Raw genomic sequence first — 23,987 nt, 5'->3', positions numbered from 1 at the left:
ACCACACACCATTATTTTAGGTTCTGAAGCCTTTTTTGCAATCACGAATGTTACAAATTTATTACCTATTAACTGAAATCTATAATACTCAATAACCACTGGACTATTACAAATCAGTCTTTAAGGCAAACATAAAAGAGGCTTGAACTCATTTGCCAGAGTTAGCAGTGCTAAACAAATACTCTCCAGCATGAGCAAAGATTCCACAAGCTGCCTCAAAATGGGCAGTGCCACCTAATAGTTTAAAAATAAAACCAGAAATATGAAGACAAAACAAACAACACTGAAAGACTAAAATCTAACACTGAAACAAATTGTTCTTTTTCTTCTGCAACTCGATTTTTATATTGATGGATCTGCAAAAAGATTTTAACTGAAAGGGTTTGATCTGTTACCATTACCCCAACCACACTTTCACTGCAATGACATTTCAATGATCAAGTACATACACACAGAATGGTTTTCACTACCAGCTGTTACCATTACCCCAACCACACTTTCGCTGCAATGACATTTCAGTGATCAGGTACATATACACAGAATGGTTTTCACTACCAATTTTCACTCGCAATTTTTTTTTTTAGGATCTTAAGGTGGTTAAATATAAAAAGATACTTGCAACTCAATGTATTATTTGACAACATACTGACTTGTTGTATGAAATTCTGATTCTTATTTGTTAAAAAAGAAATACCTGACATCAAAACACTTAATTCCCCTGTGATGTAACTACCATTGTACATATATTATACACATGAACTTTATACAAGTAATCCCCATTCACTCCCAGTAGAGACTTGTAGTTTTCCCTCATGTAAGAGCAGCAGCACACGAGCACACATGCACTTCACCCTGCAAACAGGCTGTGTACAAAGCTTATGCAGCTTTTTCCAACATGAGCTAAGATACAGCAATACCTAATCCTGGATGCACTTTTGCTTTTCTCAATGTCACTACATAAGACCTATTGCCATCAATAGATGCCACTGGAAACACATACAACCACACTACTTCAGTGGTGTTTACAGATGCTCTTGACATGTAAATAGATTGCTGATCATCACAAACCTTACCCTCAGTATAGGACTTCTGAAATAGGAAACCATATTTCTGAAGTTATGATAAAGAAACCACGCTCTGAAAACCCAAACAGAAGATAGAGGGAGAAAGACCTGTTTTGCACAAACAAACCCTGAAAGATGATTTTTATACCACAGTCATCACACACTTATATTGCTCATAAATTCCAATAGCACATAATAGGTTTCTTCCTGGTTTTTTTTGCTATATTTCCTAATATAATCCCTAACATTATCTACTGCAGAGAAAAAGAAGGGCAGATAAAATGCTTCAAGTCTTCAGGGTGTATATTCATTTCCTTGATCAATACAATGATTAACCATTATACAAAAGTGTAGAGAGCCACTCTCAGATGCTATTCAAGCAAGAATTCCTGTGGTGTTTGATAGCTGCAATAACAGAGGGTGGACGGAGTAAAGACCACAGAGATATGCTTTATACAAGAGTATCACTGAAAAACCATGCAACTACATCACACAGTTGTTATAGAAACAGCTGAGAAACAAAGTCAATGCAGAATCCCCACCCCTCAATGATTTGCACAGTTCCACTGAAATATGATGCAAATACAGAAACAGTGAGGCAAATCTCTTACAGCTCAGCACAGAAGGACATATTGAGAATACACCATTGTCCTTACCATGGCTTAGAACTTCACTGCTTTAGTCACTGAGCCAAAACATCTTCATAGCATTAGGATTGTTTTATAAAATTATCAGTTAATACAAAACCCCCCCAAACCACTTCTTAAGTAGCATAAGTTAGGGTAATGACTATTAGATTCTGATGTCTTGAAAACATATGCAGACACACCTATACAAGACTAACCTTCAATACTCAAGCATCTCAAGACCTTTAGATGCAATAACATCTCAATGTGTCTTGCACTCTAGGAAATATTGCTGACAGGGATGCAAAGGGAAGAAATACAGCTATGTCTTCATTGAATATCCCTGGCATTAAAATAAAAATCACATTGAAAAATTACAGAAACCTACAATCTTAGCCGCAAACACTTTAAAAATTCTGCATGAACTGTCTTAAGTGAAAAACTATGGCCCTCCTCAACTCCCAAACTATACAAAGCTGCTAGTCCCTTTAGAACATAATCACCAAGAAAACTTCTCAGATTTTCTTTTTTTTTCCTTTTGCCAATGTGCATAATAATGCAGTTTTGAGGTTTTAGTCCTTAAACTGGACTTTTCCCCCTACATTTAAGGTGTTTACTTTTTTTTTTCTGTTCCTGATCAGTAGTCCCAACCCTATTTCTGTAATGGAATAAAGATCACTACTTTGGTCTTCTCTGTAACAATTACTTCTGTGAGATTTGAATTTTTTTTTAATAAAGTGTGTCTAATGTTAAGGACCTTGTAAAACTACCTTATTTTATCATAGGTTGAATGTTTATGATTCTCAAACTGCCAACCAGAGTAGTAACTGAGAGATCACCACCTGGTAGAGAGAAGGAAGCGACTTTTTTTATAGTCTAAAATTGACAACAAAATGAGATGCGATGTCAGCCCTTGAAGAAGTCTTATTAACATGGATTTGATCACTTACAATTGAGCACTAAAGATTAGAGATGAGTCAAAATATTACTCTATTTCTCCAGATGAAAACCTTTACCAGTCTTTTGCTCTTTTATTAGCTCTCATTTTTTCCATGAGAGCTTTAAAGAGCAATAAAATTACTTGACTGGATTCTTCTATGTCTCCTGGATATGTGAAGAGCAAATAAGAAGACCACTCTTGATACAGACATTCGATCTTTTTACAGCAATCACTGTGACTGGTACAACAAATTTAGATTCATAGATGTACATATTTAGATGTGTATTCAACCCTTCCAAAACAACAGGACTTGTATAGAGCACAAAGAAATACTTTACTAATAAAATGTTACTTTATGCTGTGTCATACAGGTCTTTTCTGAAACACAGGACATCAGTACTGACCACCAAGATGTAGTTTTACTTGCAAATGAAGAAAATGCATTTTGAAATGTTCCCTATGACATTTGTATATTGCACTAGATTTTGACATCATCTGTATCTATGGTGACTGTGAATTTAAACCATTAAGTATATAATTCAGTTCCAGGTACAGCTAATGCAACTCTTTTACGGAACTCAGTATGCTTTGGATTCAATCCTATGTTAAGGTCAGATCACTTCCAGTCTTTATATTTGATCCTGATACTCCTTTGACAGGGATTAAACAGGTGAAACTAGTATTAAAATTTAATAGTGCAAATCAGAGCAAATACTGTGGTCTTATAGCCTCACTGACTTTAATTTCTTACAGTTCTATAAAGTTAGACATACTACCATAGGTATTTCAGCAGATACTGACAAAACCATTTTTAAATATTTTATAAAACTTATTTGATTTAGTAACTCTCTTCAAATGCATTCTGAGCTTGAACCAGGTATTAAACGTGGGTAAAATCAGAAAACCTCCCTATCGAAAGCACAAGTTGGTCACTTAGACAAAACCAAAGTACTATTTAGTGAAGGAAATGTCTTTAACCTTGGATTCCACGAGCCATAATACAGCCACGTTGACACAGGTGGTATGATATATAGCAACAAAGAAAACAATACGTCGCATCCTACTTGTACACTCCGTGTATAAGGCACAACCATATCAACCACAAGTGCAAACAAGTTCACTGAAACAGCATTACTTGACAGGTGTTCATGGTATCAAGAACTTGCTAAACCTAGAGCAGCTTTAGCCTTTTGCTCAACCTCGATTTTTTCGTTTCATCTTCTGTACACATCCCATCTATACTCAGTTTCACGATAAGTTCTACATTCATTTCCAATGCCTTCAACAATCATAAACTAGTATTTTATTCTCACACACCAGTTATCAAGAACAGCAGAAAGATGACAGATGAATACCCAAAGAAAAGCCAACTTAAAATTAAATTCAACACTGATACATCATTATAGATTGCACCAAGTTCTGCAACTGAAGAAGAAACATGGAAGTTGAAATTCATTACTAATTACATTGCCCTAAAAAGCCCCAACTGGCAAATATGCAGAAATAGAAGCCGTAAATGTATTTTGCAACTAGTTTGTAATCCAGACAGTCCTAGATTCACTACGAAATGAGAGAACCCAAATATAAAGTTTGAAATTAATAAAAGCCACTTGTATCAGTATATTAATCATTCAAAATCAACACATATATAAAACAAGAGTACATTTATATGTGCTAATTGAAGGTTTAGTATGCCATCACAGCTCAAAGCTGAGTAATGCAAACTGATTGCATGTTAATGTGAGCCATCATACACAAGCCCCACAGTGGTAATCTGTCACAATAAGGCAGTCACAGTCAGCAACATTATCTGTTCGAGAACACAGCCTGCTAACAGTTCCATAAAGCACTACAATACTTCATAATTAGAAGCATTTCTCTAATTTCCACATAGAAGAAAACCTGGTGCTATGTGACAACCTCATTTGTTGCTTGTACTCAATGACATAACACGTTTCTTTTTTTAAACACAGAAGAAAATGTGAATGTGCAAATATTAACCATTGTGCCACTTCATTTTACCATAATAACTCTGTGTGCCGTATAAAAAGGAAACAGCAACATACATACTTTCTTCATATTAGTATGTAAAAATATCTTCCATAACCATTAGGTCCACTTTGTTTTTTTCAGAAAAGAGCAGCATTCTTTGCCTGATCAGTTTATTCTTAAGAAAGATTGAGCTGATGACCTGTCTTTTCACAATTCCCATTGTGCTAATTTTCATTCTTTACTCACTGAACTATGAACTCCAGACGAAAAACAGATTCATGATATTTGTTATTAATCTATGTTAATAATGCACAACAATGAATATAAACCACAAAATAAGAAATCAGTAAGACTGTCAAAACGTTGTCAAAATCTTTGCCCCTGTTTTTCTCAGCTGATAACATACTAGATATGTGTTGGAAACTACCATAATTCTCACAGAAATATTAAAGTAGACAAACATAAACAGGTACTAGAAAATTAAGGCATTTAAACCACATGTAATAACCCACCGGTCAAACTCCACTGGATTTCCCAAACTACAAATACAATTATGTTCTCTTCTATTGCTTTATTAGTGGAATTATAGCATTGGACACATAGTTATGCAAGTAGACTTTAAGTAAAGAAAGGTAAGAAATCAAAGAGTGTGAGCTATCATAAGCTCATTATTTGATACCTTGCTCTATACTGCCACTTCTTACTGGAACTTGCGGTAGTTGTCTTCCCCTACGACTGCTGAAGGACGTGTCTGCAGGAGGAGACTGTGTGGGACTTCCTTGTGGATGTGTTCTGCAAATGAAATTAAGATAGAAGCAAAATAAGCCAAGAGATGTTTTATATTCTGAATTTTAAACACATTAAGTTGCATATACTGAAGATGAGTTTGAAAAAGTTTGAATTTAGTGTATGCCATATGCACATACTCAGGTCTACATACCTAGTCGACTTATAAGCCCTCACATTTAATTTCTCTAACTACATTCAACTAAGGAGAGCTATTTCCCTTAGCTGCAATTTATTTATTTATTTATTTGTAGGCTTGGTTTTTCTTTCTTTTTTTTTCTTTCATAAAATACTAGTCAAAAAACATGGAATGAAAAGCAATTTTCTAAGAACCATTTATAATTATGACTCAATTTATGTATGTTCTTCTGCACTGTTACAAGGGCAATACAAAATGCTCCCTCTATGTTTTATTAACTCTATTTTTTTGTGCTGATGCAATAATTTAACAAGGCCACAGAGAATTGGACAGTATCTATTCCCATGTGATAGTGTGTTGTTTTCCCCTGAACTCAAAGAAGGAAAAAGACCTTTATCCTTGGTATTGCAGGGAGTGAGGGGTGTGTGTGTGTTTCTGTGTGTGAATGCAAAGCATGTACAAGATTTTTAACATTCATACCTAAGTAAATATCCTAAACCTCTTTGGCTGAATTCTAGCTAGCACTATTTCAGAACAACTTGGCTACTTGATTTCTTGTACATAGATACAACTGAGTGTAACAGCTTTGGAGCACTGGTAGGTTTGCATTCAGAATAAGTATGGGCACCTGTAATAACTAGGGAAAAAGTAAAACAAAGATGAGAAGCAGCAGACTGCAGAGAAGTAGAGCTTACCATGAAATGCTGTTGTCAGTTACAGTAATATTACACTCACTGTAGTTGATAAACAGTGTTTATCTACTAGACTTGCAAGATCAACTAGGTAAGTGCAAGGCTGCAAGTAGATAATTTTTAATTTTAAGCAATGCATTTGTGCAAGTTCAAAACACTGTTGGCTTTCAGTCTACATAGGTCAACTGACTTTCTCTTAGCCTGCAAGATCAGAGTTATCTGTGTGAAAAGCTTGTGATTTTCTGCACAATGTTTAAGAAAAATACTTCAGTCGTTTTGATATGGATACAGAACAAAACACAACAATGGAAGGACGAAACACAGCCAATCTTTTACTCTTGATTTGCATAACTATTTGAGTTCAACAGCAAGAAGTACCATCTAGATGGTGAAGAGAGGTGGCGTAAAAGATATGGGAGAAGTGTAAATACCATGAAGAGAGGATAATCTACAGTGTCAGAATGAGTGAATGGGCCATGTATGCTCAGGAAAGTACAACACCACACTGACACCTGGGAGGCAGAACATGAAAGCTGTGGTGTACATGTAATAGCAACCTTGTCAGAAGTGGAGAAGGTGGCGCCGAGCCTCCGGATGCTAGGTGATGTACAGAGCATAAGGGTCTGATACTAGACTGCTCACTCGACCTTGAGCGAGTGTGATGCTTTCCCCTAATGACTGGCTGTTCAGTCGTTCGTGGGGGTGGAAGTCCCCTTCTAGAAAGACATGGTAGAAGACCCCTAAAACATCAGGGCCAAAAAGAAAGTGTTCAGTTGTTAGCTCCAGGCACAACTTCCCATGCCCCCCTCCATCAAAGAACATTGCAAATCCTGGCTGCAGGACCAGGGTTGACATTTCAGAGGGAAGTTATTAATTTTGAATGCAAATGCATTTTCAAAATGAGAAACTGAAGAACACTCACCACTGCAGATACACACGACCCTAACTGTGGAACTGTTGGACTGCCCTGCTTATAGGGGACAGTTGGCCAAAAACTCTAGCTGCACCTTAAACACAGCAAACACAAGCTAACAACAGATGACAGAAGGACTGGCAAAGGAGGCTATGAATACCTAATTTTACCACAAAGTATTTCTGTTTCTAAAACATACCTTAAATCTTTATTAAAAATGTTAACTGGATTTCAAGTAGTGTCCTAAAAAAGGACAATATGGAAGCACAAATGAAATTCTCTTGGTTTCACTAACAGTTTGAAATAAACAATCTATTTAAGTATCTTTCTGCTGTAAGTTCTAAAGCAGAAATGCAGTTCTGAAGGAACTCTAATGCTAATATAATTAATATTATGCAGTAAAATGATTCTGTTAATATAATAAAGCACAATTATTAGTAGTTTAGTAATTGCACACGTTACAAGTATAAGATAAACCAAAACATTTAAAGTTTGTAGAGTGCCAAAGTATTCTAACTGTACCTTTTTACTCTTCTTTGGCTTTCCAACAGTGCAGCATTTTGTAAAAGATACTACTGGATCTGCTGTTACTTCAGAAATTTCAATTTCTTGTGACATCATTTCATTGTGGGGTATTCTTGTTGGTTGATTGCTTGCAACTTTTGGTTTCTACAGACTTATAAAGTCTCCCTTCATATACCCAGCACAACTTTCCCACAAACTGTACCCTCAAACTAACCAAGGAACTGACTAGTTCATATGACTATCACACACTAAGAAATAATCCTGAAAAAAAGATCCTATATGTGAAATAACATGCTGATGCCTACCAAGGATAACAAACAGGTTTGGTTTCAAAGCCATTTTACCAGTTATAGTTAATGTGGAAGTCCAGTCACAATGCAAAACCCCCAAGATTCTGTTGACCTTGCTTATATTCCTTCTCTTCTTTCATTTAACTCCTGGCTTGCCCTGATAATAACCATGATATTATTGCAGATACTGAATCTCCTGATTGTAAAAGATGCTTACAATAATGAAGATGAGCTGAGTTCTGAAACTGCCTGTTTCTCCATGCTGACTGTAAAAGTAATCCATGCCAGCTATTGTGTGCAAACAGCTTTTAAGCATCTGTTTTATGGGATGTTTAAACATCCTAACATTCATAAGGTAAATATGGATCCCACTCTGTGTCAGGAAGTTCTTGTTTACTTTTACTCTGAATGGATGCTTCAATCTAACAAAGTCAACATGTTCTCAGTTCTGATTTGTTTTTCATTTCAGAAGCTAAATATCCTGGAATTTATCTGAGAGTCCAGTGAAAAACTATGAGTCTGTCCTGCCATTACAGATCACGACAGGACTTTATCTGCAAGTCAGAAACCTATCTCCTCCTCCCTTTTTACAGACTAGTCCCCTTCCAAGAGAAAGATAGAGGATTTGCTTAACTCAAATAAAGACAAATCAGGCTTAAGATTTGCATTAGCTGGAGGGTTACAATGAAACAAATATGCTACTTGGGGTGCAAACAAAAAGAGCTTAAAGGCAATTGAAGAATAACTAGAATGGAGTTAAGGACTTGCTGGCCTAGAAGAAAGATCAGTTGTTGGAAGGAAGAAGTCTGCAAATGGCTGATCAAGAGAATGAGACAAAAAGGAACAAGGAACAAGCATGGGAGACAAAAGCTAATTAGGAAATGAGACAGAAGTGAGATAAGAAGTATGGAGAGAGGAATTTGGGGCAAAAATGATACCTGGTGAGGAATGAGACTGCAATGAGTGCATACATGTGTATCTCATCTTCTGTTTCCTCACAGAGGAAGGTTAGACTGCAAGTAGAAAACCTACTAATTCAGCTGGCAATGGTCTACAGGGAAATCCTACAGGTTTCAGCTCTGCCAGCACACAAAAAGTTCTAATTCCTTTCCCTTCAGATAGATGTCTGGGTGCACACGCTAAATAAAATGTGCTGCCACCTAAAAAACTGAGAATAAGAGAACATCAACAATCCAGTGCACCTCTGGCACAGCATCCTATGTAAAACATAGAAAGTACAGTAAAAGACTGTATGTATCTGAACATAGATGACAAGTAACGTCACATCTGGCATTTCTGTGCTGATCAGTTAGGACTGAAAGAAAACATTTTAGAATTGGAATGAACAATTCTTACAAGTTTTGCTTGTTCATACAAGAACAGAAAATGTTTGATTTTCATGTCATCGATTTTACTCCTTCAGAACAGTTTACTGAATCCCATCTTGAAGGCTTATCTCAATTTTTACCTTAATTATTTTAGGCTCTATAAAGTGTCCTGAAAAGGTTTGCTTTTTCCCTTTTTATGTGCATTTCCTAAGCTATCACAATATATAGAAAACTTGATCAACATAGCATGTTGAAATGAGCTATAGAGAAGCTGACAGCATGCTGATATCCCAGTAATATGTTTAACTATTAGTACACAAGATTTGCAAATTGCAAAATAAAGACTAATTCTAAGAAAAAAATTGAAATATGAAGAAAAATGGTCTTGAGTCAATTTGATGAGAAAATTAGTTGCCTGTCCTGTTATCAATACTTTCTGGCACTAGCAAAATATTATATCTGTGATGAAATTGTTAACTACAGCACTCAGATTTATTTAGACATTTTACTCTCACGTCTAAGAGCAGTGAATCATTTCATTGAAACAGAAAACTAAAGCATGTATAGAGAAGCAGCACAATTCATGTTTCCCTATGCTTTTGTTGCATTGGGTTCATTGCTGAATAACCATTGCCAAGAACCAAGGCCCTTGGACCTCAGTCACTCCCCAGAAGTTAGAAAAAACAAGGGAAAAAATGCCTTTAGTGATCTTCATGGCAAAACTCTCCCTGATTCAATCATTGCCATCATTTAGGCAATATCTCTGATGGAAAATGAAAAAGCAACTGGACTGTTGTGACAACAGAATCATCAAAGAGAAGAAAAGTGTAACCATTGCATTTAGATCAGAAATGATAACTTGGAACTCAAAGTAGCAAAACAAAAGAAAAGCTCTGAAGTTTTGCTACATGATGTGTATTTTTATTGAAAATCGAGTTCTGTGTTGTTCATGGAAGTTTTTCAGCTCTCACAATGTAAACAGATGTACATTCCACCTCTGCTAATCAAGATAACATAAATCTAATCCCAGCAAAGGTAGGATCTCACCTCTCCTCACTGCTCTAATTTCAGCCAGTACACAGAGTTTAAAAATTAACCATATGCACTTCTGATATGATTTTCATATCTTCTTTATTATATGATTTTCTTTTACTTTTTCTTAAGAATTTGAATATGTAACCCTATACTACTGTAGCATCAAAGTTAAAAGTTATAATAATAATTCATGTACAGGAAAATTCAATGAATACAAAAGTTAAAGTCCCAGTGTTTATATTATCTTTATGTAATGGTAGATTTAAAAAATTTCTGTACATATGTCATTGTGTAACTTAACATTTTTATATTGTAAAGTGAAATTAACTTGAACAGAGACATTTTGAATTATGATATATGATATTATTATATCTATCTAATCTATTATATTTCAATATACTAAATGTTAAAGCAAAAAAGAACAGTGGTAAGGTGCAGAAAAGGACTGCTAGTCTTTACCATTGAGTTTATCTGCAAAGAAGGAGATTACCAGAAATTTTTTGTATGTGTGCAACACAGCAAGCAGTGCTAATCATGTAGATTGAAAGTAAATAATGTAAATTATGGCAATGCAGCTTTAGGTACTGTCACAGATGTTCTAAAAGAGTCATATTAGAAGTATATTCCAAAAACTGGAACCAGACTGATTATAACAGCTGTTCACACATCGACCAGCAATCCTACCTTTCTGTTTCAGTTGCGGAGACTTTCCTAGTTTGTTTTTGGCTGCTATATCTTTCCACTTTTCTGGACTGCCTGTGAAATGACATGTCGGAAAAGAAATAAACAAAGAGGAAAAAGAATATAGAAACATGGAGATTATTTATTCATGTATTCTAAAGGTAATAACAGAAATGGTTGACAGATGAGAAAGTGACACCTATTGGCATGAACAGGCTGGTGAACTCGAGGTTTGAGACTGCATTGAGTAGGTTTCATTGAGGCTGATGGTGTGAAACTTCTGAGGTACCAAAACAGGGAAGAAAACATTAATCCTGACAACCTGCAACTAGTTCCCACTTCACAGTCTGTATTAGATCAGAAACGATGCCTCTTCATAAGCCTTTTAGTTACCTCTTCACCGCATGGAAAACAGATTCAAAGTAGACAGCAGGAAAAATATGTTACAGAATGGACCAGAAAATACTATTCGAATGTAAACTTTAAAAACGGTTCTAAAATCTAACTTTCCAAAGCAAAAAAATACTGCATCATATAGATTTAAATAAGGCTGTCACTATTAATAAAAACTTGGCTTTTCAAAAATCTAATTCAATTAAAACTTGTTCAGGTTTTTAGGAATTTTTTGAAGCAATTTAATTTTTTTTATAGTCAATATAAATAAGCTAGAAATCTATTTCATTCCTTCATTCCTTTCCCAAATTTTTATAAAATTCATCTGACAATTGGATAGTGAGGCACTAGTTACCTCTGACAATCTAAGCACTTTCTTTGATAGTAAATAAGAACAATGAAGAGTAATATAAGTCAGTAAATGTGAGAACAAAGGTAAAGCCATATTTCACCATTATTACCCAGGACTATAAAAATACTATGCAAATCTCTGCAAGTCCTGCAAGTCTTGTGTTACAGAATTTTCTGTACTATCCACAGTAATGTGAGCATTTTCAAATTAGGATTTATAATTTTAAACCTCTGACAATCTCAGTTTTTTATGAGAAAAAGTTCTCAGGAGTGGTCAAAACCAGGGAGTGATGATTATTCATTCATAGACCAGAAATGCTGACAAACTTCAATACATATAAGATCTTGCAACAACACAATCAATGTCATATATTAAGCTATAAAAGAATTACCATGGGCAAGACAAATAGATAAAAGTAGTATTTAAAATAATATGTTTTCCTTTTAAATCTTTGTGGTTATAAAGAGTAAAGCAGTGTCTGAACTGGAAGATACCTAAACAGCTGTGGCACCAAATTATACCCAAAGAACATTATCACAGTGGATTTTTATTATTTGTACCCACTGCAATATTTGATGAGCACTGGATTGTGATGCAGTATGCTCCACAACAAACACTGCAGCAAAATACAAAATGCTTTCTGCATGAGCAGAGGTCATTACCTGATGCCATCTGGGTTTTATAAAAAATCTTTTTTTCTTACAAAAAATAGTATATCGGATTAAAAATTAAGATCCCTTTTGCCCTCAAGGTATTTTATCAGATATTTTTTTTTTAATTTGCATTACTTATCAATTTTTTTTAAAGGTATTTTATCAGATATTTTTTTTTTTATTCTCATTACTTACCAATTTTTTTTCTTTTACCAGGACAAAAGCAAAGTGGATGCACAGGGAAACACATGTATTAAATGCTGCATGCAGCTTTACTTAAAGCCTATGGTTAGCAAAGTATTTAAAGTTATGGTTAGATCTAATGGATGCAGCAGCATTATCATTCAAATTATGTCACCCTCTGCTCTGTTTGGGGACTATTTTCCTCTTACTCCTTACATCACTTGCTTAAATTGTGGCATTGCATGCAATGGAGAAAAAGAACACATAGTGAGTACTGTTAGTGGGATGGAAAAGCTGAGTTGTATGACATGCTTCCCTGTGAAAAGTGATAATAATATATAGCACTAGTGAGCTGAATATGCTTATTTCTCTGCTCTCAGCACTGTCTTTGGGAGCAGCATGTGCTAGAAACCATTTAAAATCAGTTTCCTTTCTGTTTCCTTCCTCTTGCTATGATGATGCTGTACACATTTCCATACAGCTCAACAGTCTACTACAGCACTTGCAGACCTGGCTCAGCTTGAGCACACTGTGGGCATTGGTGCTCATATCACACTCAAATTTACCTATTAAATGCACTTTTATAGGAGATTAAATATTACCCATGAAATACATGCATATATGTACTTGTGCATAAAACCAGAAAAAAAAAAAGAAAATATGCAAAAGTATGCAGAACTTATGAAGAATATACTATAACCAATACCTCATTTACTTGTATCTACAATTTGAGCAAATAAGGATACCTCTGTGCTGCTCCAGGTTTAGCACTTAGGTGGTCTACACTGTCTGGTTTTGCAATGCAAGACTCCAGCGTCGTTGTTCTTCACAATATTTGGAAACATGGATGTGAATTTGGACGGAATGAGCAGAAACAGAGAGATGGTCACATGCAGTGAAGGTGGAGACATGCAGTCAAATATATAAACAAAAAGCATTAAGGCATGATCTGTTGAAAAAGGCTACATTTCTCATTTCCCCTTCCACCGATTTAAGCCAAAGACTACTTGGAGAACATGTTAAAGTTTTTAGATGTAAGAGCAACAATCTAAGATGTAATAAATCATAGAATGAAAGCCACAACAATATCTATTTAAAAGCCACTGGCAAGCACTGTAATTTAATACAGTGAATTAATCTATAATTAGTGAATTGATACTTGAGAATTAATCTATGGCATTATTAATTGGATGAATATATAAATCTATCCCTTAAGAAGATGCATATTTTGTCATTATATGGTGACATTCTCCTGAAAACACAAGTAAATTTCATAATTTCATATATTCTGATGAAAATTTCATATTCTGTTGCCAGCCAGGCTGCTGCAAGAAAAATTACCAATAATTCAGTTACAAAGTAGAATAACTGACTCAGGCGCCATTTTTTAAAAAAACCAAAAAACACTACAAATGCAGATCTGACTATTAAAAAATTTCTACAGTATTTTAATTTCTGCTGAAGCAGTATAAGAACATGCCTAACATTTTAGAATGAGTTATTACTGGCTTGTACAAGAGACCTCCGTGGTTTGCAGTGTCTGTTACTTTATGTAGCACTAAAGCTGTCAAGAATGTATTGTTCAAAACTTCCTGATTTTAACTAGAGTTTTTGGAAAAGCTGGATCTACATGGTATGAGAGCCTGGAGGCCACAAATACTCTGAGGGCTTGGTACCTCCTCACACTCATTCCTTACACTTTGATTCATGTCTTGAAAAAACTGCCTCCCCGATTCAGTCACATGGTGTTGCTGGAAAGATGAGAAAGCCCAAATTGGTCTTTTGTTGGCCAATTCTCACCTCAAGTGCTCTTTGTGAAAGTCCCAGAAGGGCACTTACTCTACAGCTGGCTTCAGGCTGACTCTCGGACAAGCACTCTTACAGGTGTACATGACTGACAAAAATTGCATCTCTTAACTGAGAGCATAGGATAATTAATTTTTTTAAGTCTAATTTTATCCAGGCTTGGTTATATGCTGACATTATATGCAGACTTCTCAAAAGGAAGTCTGAATAAAATTTCCACCTACCATTAAGTTCCCAGCTTTCATTCACCTTGTTTTATCATCATTTACAATTTCACAGTTTCACAGTTTTCCAGACTGTCTACACTGTAGGCATTAGACATTTAGACTTTCTAATTCAAGTTTCTAATATAAAACCCCAAAAACCTTGGAGCAATGGAGCCACTGAATGGAAATAAAAATCTTATAGAAATAAATGATACTAACCAAATATTTGTTAATTCTTAGCACTGAAATAATACATAACTCATGCCTTCATCTGGTCAATATACATCAAGCAGTAGCTTCTTTCTGATATGGCAAGTGAATGAATTCCAGAAAAACAACAGTCTTGCCAAGACTTTTATAAAAATTTATGTTAGGAATCATTATAAATAAATACAATGTTGCAAAAAAAAAAAGAATTTAAATTATCAAAACTGAAAATAATGCATGCCATATGTTTAAGAATTGTATTCAGAAATAGATCTTGATTGCAAGATCTATATGCAAATTGACTCAATTTGTAAGATAAGTCTGTAATGTACTCAAATGAAGAGTAAGATGACATTTGTCAAAAGTCAAATTAATCTGTGAAACATGATTTGAAAGTGGTGATAAGCAGTTTGTTAGCTAGCCCTGCTGATCCATCAGTCATTCCCCAACACACAGCTTCAGTTGTCAAGTTGATCCGAGTAAATTATAGAACTGAGTAGTGTTGGCCCAACACAATAAATGTGGGAAATAATCAGAACCAACGTAAACTTAGAGCGTAATAAATGTGGGAAATAATCAGAACCAATGTAAACTTAGAGCACAGAAAACAAAGGTAAAGCACCTTTGATTCCCTCACTGATACTCCCTCTACAGACAAGGTGGGCTACTATTTTGTATTGGACATGCAACGCATAGAGTCAGATGCTCTCAGAACTTCTCTTAATCTGGGAGAAAGATCCTGGAACTAGTAGGCTGCAAACACTGCTCAGGATTGAGACTAGCCTACACTCCTTCTGAGTTCATCAGTGACTGCATCACTGGGATTTGGTGACCAGATTGCATGCAAGACTTAGAAACATAAGAAGGTGCTGATTTCACTTAGAAGATAAGGCTGCTGTTTATCCAACTTAAAATCTTTCCCATAACACTCTTTATCCTTCAGATGCTTTACTGGACAATGTTTGTTAACAGGCATTAGATTATTTCAGTCTTTCTCCAGAAAATTTCAGCTGACATCAAAAGGCTTACAATTCTACATTGGGAATGGCACTATTTAGATAAAAAACCTCCTTTCACTGATACATGATATGATTATGATTTAATTTGAATTGCTTCAGTGACCACATGATTTTGCCAAGTCTGATACTCTGAAGACAAAGGCAAGCTTTCCATCAACTGAAAAAACAAGAACCAAATTATTTAAAAATGCCTAAAAGACACAAAGTACTTTTGTAAACTATTAATAGCTGTCCCATCAAAGGGAAGTGTTGACAAAATTTCTGGAAACGCAGTATCTGTCTAACTCAAGTGAAAAAAAGAAATGCTATCCAAACACAATTACACTCTTTGCACCTTGTATTATTAGAATATATCCACTATCAAGCAAACAAGATAAATCACAGTACAAATACCAATACTGTGGATAGACTTCTTTAGCAGAAGGTAAACACTAGCACTACAGTAACTGAGTTTTATTGCTATACCAGTCTTAGAGTTTTAAGTGCAACTTCCTAAATTCATGTTCAGGTTAATTAAATAAACCGTCTGCATCCTGTCACTTACTGTAATGCAAAAGCTTTGAAGGGAATATTTTGAATTTGAATTTCAATAGAAATTAAAATGTCTGCTTAAAATCCACCCAGATCTATCTGAAAACAAAAACAACAAACCAACAAAGAAATTCCTACTGCCAAAGCAATGGAATACCAAACCCAATGTGATTAGAAAGCTCATGAGATGTAAAAACCAAAGGTGCTTCTATAAATCTGGGGATATTCAGCATGAAAATTTATTTAAATCCCTGATGTTCTTAATGAAAACCTACCTTAGTAGGAAAACTTGCTCCATGGAGACCATCCTGATTTGGACAGAATTTACAAACAGTGCCTATTTTTACCTATATCAACTACAAAGTGTTACCAAGACCTCCAACAAATCAGTTTGTGGGTTTTTATCCCATTGGAAACAGTTTGTTAAAAAAAAAGAAGATAAACAAAACCAATGAAAATAAACATGTATACAAGAATATGCTCTACAACAAATAGTCATCATATTATAAAGCACCACAGTGAAAGCACCAGCACCACTGACAGAAGGTAAAACCAGACTAAAGAACATTAGCACAAATGGTGTTTTGTTGCATCAGACACCTTATTTCGTGGCTTGTGACCACTCAGACAAACAGAAAACTTGAGAAGATGTTAATTCCTAGGTGCTTTATAACAGCTCAACAAAATGCAGAGATGATATCTAAGCTGCTGTTTTATTTTGGGCTGCTTCTGGAGGTTGTAAGGCTCTCTCTCCACATATGTGCATACTTTAAAATTTCAGTATACTCCTCTGAGTGCAAGATGCTGTAAGCCATTTTTCAACTGGGAGGAGTTGACTAGTACCTGTCATCCTCCGGAGATGCATGCTGGATATGAATCCTGGGACTAGTAGGTCGTCTCCTCTCTAGGGAGGGGGACCATCTACCCCTGTTTGCCCGTTCAATAAAACAGGAAAAAAATAGGACATTTAGTTTGTGAGAAAATTAAATATATGGGATTTGGGACTGGAAAAATACGCCAAAAAGTAATGAAAGTGTGTAATGTAATTATTTTTTCTAACGGTTCTCGAATAACCAAGTATATTTTTCTCTTAAGGCTGTTTACTGCAGAAGCATTACATCTGAAGCGAACACATGCCGAAGATGCAGAATTTAGTCAAGCATAAATCCTTTACATGGTGTACCATTAAGTTTTCAAATACTCTCAAATGTTAGACTATTTAAAGGCCTGTCATTCACAAAGGAACCAGCAATTCCAAACTAGAAGAGCTTTTCAAAGACCATATGATGGTCATTTTCCTGGTATTTCACTAAGGCCATCTCTCCTAGCCCTTTGCATGGAAAAATGCAATCTCAGAACAAATGTAGGACTATGACTTATAAGAAAAATTCTAGGGCATAAAGTGACTCTTTTTGGGAGTGCAGTGAAAGAGTATAGGGAAATTAATTAGCTACAATTAAGCCACTCATTTGTGTACAAGTACTGGGGTAATTTTTATTATTCATACAGATTCAAAGGGTGTGCAAACAGCTTCCTCTTCTGTTCATTTCTCTGTAACACTGCAGTACATGCCAGTACATTATGTTGCATAATTAAATTTAACAAAAAGGACTTGAATTGAGAATGAAAACTGGGGTATTACACGATTTTTTTTCTTGAATAAGCTCATTTAATTTAGAATTCTATATACTATATAATAGACTGGTGTTGCTTATTCTGTTGAGATGTTATGTGTTTGCAATTGTACAAATGTACACATAACAATTTACAATAACAAAAGGTACTGATTTATTTGCATATAGCAAAATGTTTGCATAAACTCTGCACAACTATCTAATATTTCCCTTTCTGAGGCATTCTTCCAGTCCATGGAATAATGAAAAGCGTTTGATTTATGGAACATGCAAATAACAAAGGTTTCAGGGAGATTAGCATTACTTGAACAGTTAGAAAGGTCTGTCAGAAGTTTTAAGAGCAAGCAGGTTGTTAGTAGTTTCTTTTTCTCTCCAAACTGAGAGTTAAAGAAAATGTTAATGCATCAGTGCACTCAATCAAAGCCCTTAATATGCTGATATCCACTACAAATATTAAAGAGCATTTGAAAGAATTAAGTAGGTCATTCAGTATGAACTTTGAGAACATGGTCCCTTTCACCAAATGGTGAATGACTGAGCCACAGTACAACACAAACATGTAATAACCTACTTCTTTACATGGTTGAAAAGAACTTGCAACACAATATGTTGCAGACCTAATGCAAACAGTTATTTCACTGGACATTATTTTATATGTAAATGGGGATATGCAACATAACTGTGAAAGGCATATAATATAAACACCTAATACTTCAGACTTGGAAAAATCAACATGAAATCAGGACAGGCCTTCATTGGATCAAGTGACAGCTCCAACTTCCCTGTTACCTCCTTATGGTTCAACTTTGTCTCTTGTTTAGGTGGTTGTGACCAGCTTATAGCAAACATCCTGTTTTGATTCCAACTGCAGAGAAGCACCTCAGAACAAATCTAACACAGCTGCAGGACTGTATTTTGTAGGTATGCTGACCCTGTTGTATATGAACTAACCCCTGGGCTGTGCTCCTTGGAATTATTGGCTCAGATCTCCATTAACTAACCTCTCAGGAGAAAAGCATACAAGTACCAAACTGTATATCTGATCTTGTGCCAAATGCTAATACACACAACAATTGCTTGCAACTCATAAGAAATTTAGCAGGTAAATAAAAGCCACTCTCCATATGATTAAGTGACTATCACAGTCTTAAATCAGTCTGGGGAAGATTCTATCATGATGACAAACCATTGCTGAGTTAGTTCAGATTCTGCCCTTAAACCTCATGCCTAGATGTCTTTCTGACTGGAGACTGAAGGTTGCAAATTTCTCTGTTCTAAACAAAAAGCACCCAATTTAAAAGGAAAAAAAAGAAGAAGAAATTTTGAGAGACAGTGAAAAGGACAATAAGAAAAACAAAACCATACTAGAGGAAGTAGTAGTAGCAAAAACATTTTCAATGGCACTACAGGACATTTATGACTATAGTACAAACTTACATATGCCTTGCAGATCACCACACGAATTTCAACAACACAATCATTTTGAAACAAAACAAAACACAAACCAGCTTGGATTAAATAGGGGGGTGGAGGTACAAAGAGAAAGAGGAAACAAAGGCAGGCATGGTGCAACTCTATAGAGGTATTAGTAAGGGTTGGATATTTTTGAATGTCCTAGAGTATACTGTGCAAAAGAGGAGCATATAGAAGGATTAAGCTATTTAGCAAAAATCTTTGGCAGGCCTGTGTCAGGGCAAGGTCAGTTTGCCAGTCAGGTTATATGGACGTTTTCTGCTCAAGTGATGGAAATTCTAGCAGAAAAGGAATTTTGCTGCTGTTGTTGTTTTGGTTATGGTTTATTGCAACTAGAAAGACATGTATGTTACAAATTCACATATTCTGCTGAAAGTATTTTTCTGCTGGTATAAATGAGTCAATAGAATTACTTTTACGGGCAAAACAGCATCTTCAAAACCAGAAACTACTCTGATCCAAATTACATGAATGATGTATAGAGTTCAAGGATAAAAACTATTTCCAATAAATCATTGACAGAGAGAAATAGGTCTCTGCTGTCTATCAGTTACACACAACTAATACAATTTTGTTAAAAAAAGCTCAAGTGGCCCATTTTGACTCTTGATCTCAAATACAATCTAACCCTCTGAGACAAATGGTTAGGGGCAATAAGTAGAAATAATTTTCCATGGGTGGTATACTCCTAACTTTGTTCACAAAAATATTCAAAACCATATTTAGAAGTCTGTATTTGGAAGCATAAAAGTCTAAGTTTTTAAATAAAATCTACGCTGTCATTCATGGAGGAGAGAGGGGAGAAGAAACACCACAAAAATAACAATACCTTCAACATAGGTCCCTCAAATACAATGACAATAAAGTGGTGCTGTGGATTGGACTTCACAAAACCACACAGTGTTCCTCTTTACTACAAGTAGGACCTACACCTGATGACTGTTTGTCTCATCTCTTCTTAGTCTCCAGTAATGAAGACAACCTTTTCCATACCATCTATTGCAGTGTTTCATTATACTTGCTTTCAAGAAAGGTTTCCTACCATTTAAAGTGAACCTGCCTTACTGTATTTTAAGTCCTTTGTTCTTGTCTTGTCCAGCACAAAACCAAAATGCTTTCTATAGACCTGGAACTTAATTCTGTGCTCTTCAATCTGAAGACTTCTCTGTCATTACAGGCAACTGGTCACTAACCTCATGTTAAAGTGTAAGCAGATGCATTCAACAGCGGAGAGTTAAATCTCCTAAAGTTTTCTTCCCCCAAAATAAAAAGATTCATTCAAGTAGGTTTTAAATATTAAATATAAGGTCTTTCTTCAAAACTTGGGCTGTATGGGAAAAATATCTTTTATGTCAGAAGGAAGGGGGACAGGAGTATGTCCTAAATCCTCTGTCAGAGCCATACAGATCTTACTATTTTCAACAAAGCCATCGAGAAAAATATGAGTATGAATTTCCTGTAAAAGAGATTATCTGCCCTATGAAGGATCCCAAGTCAAAAGCACTTATTGAGAACTTCTAAAATCTAAGAAGAAAATCTTTCATAGTGATGGACAATTTTTCTGGATCAGGTCCATTGGTGATTTGGCTAAGCCACATGTTTAGTAGTAATAGTGGCCATTAACACAAGTTAAACACTTCTTTACAAGGAGCTCATGAAAAGTGCTGCAGATTCTGCACAGTGCCCATTGGGCAGAGGCTGCTGGACATGAATTATAAACACATAAAAGAACTAGTTGACATCAGTGACAGATGTAGTTTTGAGTATAAGATTTTGACTAGAGAGTTTACAAGTGCCAATTACTGTTGAATATTCAACTTGATGGGTGGCATCTTGAAATAAGTACAAAACATATTGTCTACACACTCAGTTATTAATATGATGCTACAATATGTTTTTTTTAAAATTAGAATGATATACTACATTTCATTCTGGCTGGCTTTACTTCAGCCAAACTTTTTTTGTTGTTTTTCAATAACCATGTTCATGTTATCTGCAATGTCTTGAGCTCAATCAGAGATGGCTCAGCAGAACCTTAGTCATTCCTCCACAACAAGGGCACAACTTGAGAAAAGCAAAGCTCCAGTAGACGTGCAGAAGGAAGTGGGGAGGAGGGAAAGGGAAATTTCAGATTAAAAAAAAAATCTTAGGATGACCCTATCTCAAAGGGAAAAATAGATTCCCAGTGCCTTTTTTCACATGTCCTCTCCCACAATAAAGGAAATGATGCAACAGTTACAACCAGCACACTGTGAGGTGGCTGAAAAAGCATTATTAACTGCCACACTAGTGAAATATGTTTTGCACAGATTAAATTTAAATTTCATCATACTCCCACTCAAAGGGAGCCTATTATTGCCTTTAGTGAACCTAGAATCTCATTCTAAAATGGTATAATTCTTAGCCTAAACCACCAGATGGTGATGAAAAGTTCCCTTGTGGAATCATCCCATCTTTCAAACACAGCAGCAGTATTGGATTCACCTAAAAAATTTGAACCAAGCTATTGAAATATTAAAACCACAGAAAGCATCCATAACATGCCTGCACAATATATGTGCCACAGCAGTATGTCATTTAAACTGTAAATGTTTCTTCTCCAGACTTATGTGAACCTTCATATAATGTCACAAAGGGAAAAAAAAACCCTCAATGAGTGATTTGCAGATTAGATTTAGAAAGCAATGAAGTTTGGCTGTTTTATAAAAATTATATCACTAAACAAACTACAGTTCTGGTTTGACAAATGAGAGTTTTGTCATAATTTATAATTTATGCCACCGCTTTATTAGCAGCCCACAGAACAAGCAAGAAACAAACGTAATACTTTTTAGCAAATGATGATGAAGATTCACAACCAAGTGGTAGTTTCGAAATACGTCACACTGCAACGCTATTATCAGCATACTGAGGACTTTTGTAAACAATGAACATCAGCTTGAACTAAAACAAGGAAAGTAGCCAGAAGCAGTTATAAACTCCAACACACATTTTACATGACATACATGAATATAGGAGCAATGTCTACAAATACCAAAGCAGACACAAATGTACAAGAATGTAGAGTACTCATATGGAGAAAAACAAAACTGATAAAAATCACCAGCACAGAAGACAAGAAATTCATAAGTTTTTATTTTATACCTTTCTCGTTCTGGTGAATGCAAACTAGTATCTGGTCTCAAGCAGTTGGTACTAGCACTCCTAGCCCTGTCAAGGGAGGGCTGCAGTTCACTAGTGCCAGTGCATTGCATCCAATGGTAGAAGAGAAAGAAAAAGAAAACAAAGAAAGGAATACAATGTTAGATATTAACTCATAAAATAATGCTCTCTTTACAGAAAATGTAGAGTCACAATGATTTAATTAAGGCAAACATAGAAGATAATGCTCTCTTTACAGAAAATGTAGAATCACAATGATTTAATTAAGGAAAACATAAAAGAGCTGACTGGATGATAATGTCAAGCTTTGTTTAGAAAATAAAAGCAAACAAAAGACTGCTAGAAATTTTTTGCAAAGATATTGAAATGCTTCAAACTGAATGACATGGAACAGCATCCACTTGTAAGAAATGTGGAATGAGAAATATCAAACAATAAATTTAAATCCTTATTATTAACAGCAGTAAATCTCAAGCCAACATAAAAGAATGTGATACACTATATGTCATGTGAAATCCCTTTACAGTGAAGCTCATTTATTCTGTAAATCCATATTAGATACCAAACAGGAGGGGGGATTAATCCTCAGGTTCTTACCTAACCAGTAGATCATCTCCAAATTTCGATATTCGTGAATTAAGGCAATCATGAAGGAGTGAAATATCCTGTCTAATCACGGGTTTGGTCTTAGCGCATGCAGGAAGAGTTGAGCTTTGTAAATTAAAATTATTTAAACAAAATGAAAATAAATTTGACATGTAACAAAACTCTTATACATAAACAACAGAATGTAACAAATAAAACCATGCAACATATAATTATAACAGTGAAGACAACTCCACTCAATACAAAGTACTTTGGTTTGGGGTTTTTTTTTTTTGTAACATAGGTGTTCATTTAAACAATAACATGAGGTTATTTTAGGATTTTATTCCTTATCTCTCAGTTACAAAAATGTATGAAACATTAAATGTTTTTTGGGGATTTTTTTTTTTTTATTTAACAAGGCAAGCTTGTTTTTAAAAAAAGGGAGCTAGCTACTAAAATGGGACTCTAAATAATTCTTACCTGTACAGGTTCCAATGAGTACCATTTTCTAGTAAAGGCATCTTGGGTGGTAATGTTTTATAGTGCCTAACAGAACTTCTTGAATGTAGTGGGATGGAAAAGAAAACAGAACACAAAAACATGCCAGAAATAAAAAGACAGGTAAAAGCAAGCCAAGACTGACCAGAACAGAAAATAAATGCATAATATTCTATTACATTTTATAGCCATATCAGTAGATATCTCAGTATATGTTTTTCTTGACTACTCTGGGGGGAACATTTTTTGGATTTACACTTTTCTTAATACA

At 35.2% G+C, this 23,987-nt stretch overlaps 1 protein-coding gene across 11 annotated transcripts in view; it reads right to left on the bottom strand.

Moving 5' to 3' along the window:
* RIMS1 (regulating synaptic membrane exocytosis 1) overlaps positions 1–23,987 on the bottom strand; it is a 121,804-nt gene that overhangs the window by 67,233 nt on the left and 30,584 nt on the right. For 3 of the 11 annotated variants that reach the window (XM_009082443.1, XM_009082445.1, XM_009082444.1), the window contains exons 14-16: positions 22,613–22,702; positions 11,015–11,086; positions 5,302–5,414 (exon numbers count right to left, since the gene is read on the bottom strand). In XM_009082443.1, coding sequence (XP_009080691.1) covers positions 5,302–5,414; positions 11,015–11,086; positions 22,613–22,702 — 275 coding nt within the window. Of the gene's footprint in view, positions 1–5,301; positions 5,415–6,796; positions 6,980–11,014; positions 11,087–13,338; positions 13,417–17,204; positions 17,289–22,612; positions 22,703–23,227; positions 23,342–23,698; positions 23,777–23,987 lie in introns of all 11 variants that reach the window. The other 8 variants (XM_009082446.1, XM_009082447.1, XM_009082435.1 and 5 more) reach the window with 7 other exon arrangements.

Source organism: Acanthisitta chloris, unplaced genomic scaffold (assembly GCF_000695815.1).
Source record: "Acanthisitta chloris isolate BGI_N310 unplaced genomic scaffold, ASM69581v1 scaffold6459, whole genome shotgun sequence".
NCBI lineage: Eukaryota > Metazoa > Chordata > Aves > Passeriformes > Acanthisittidae > Acanthisitta > Acanthisitta chloris.
This window is presented reverse-complemented; position numbering and strand designations above follow the sequence as displayed.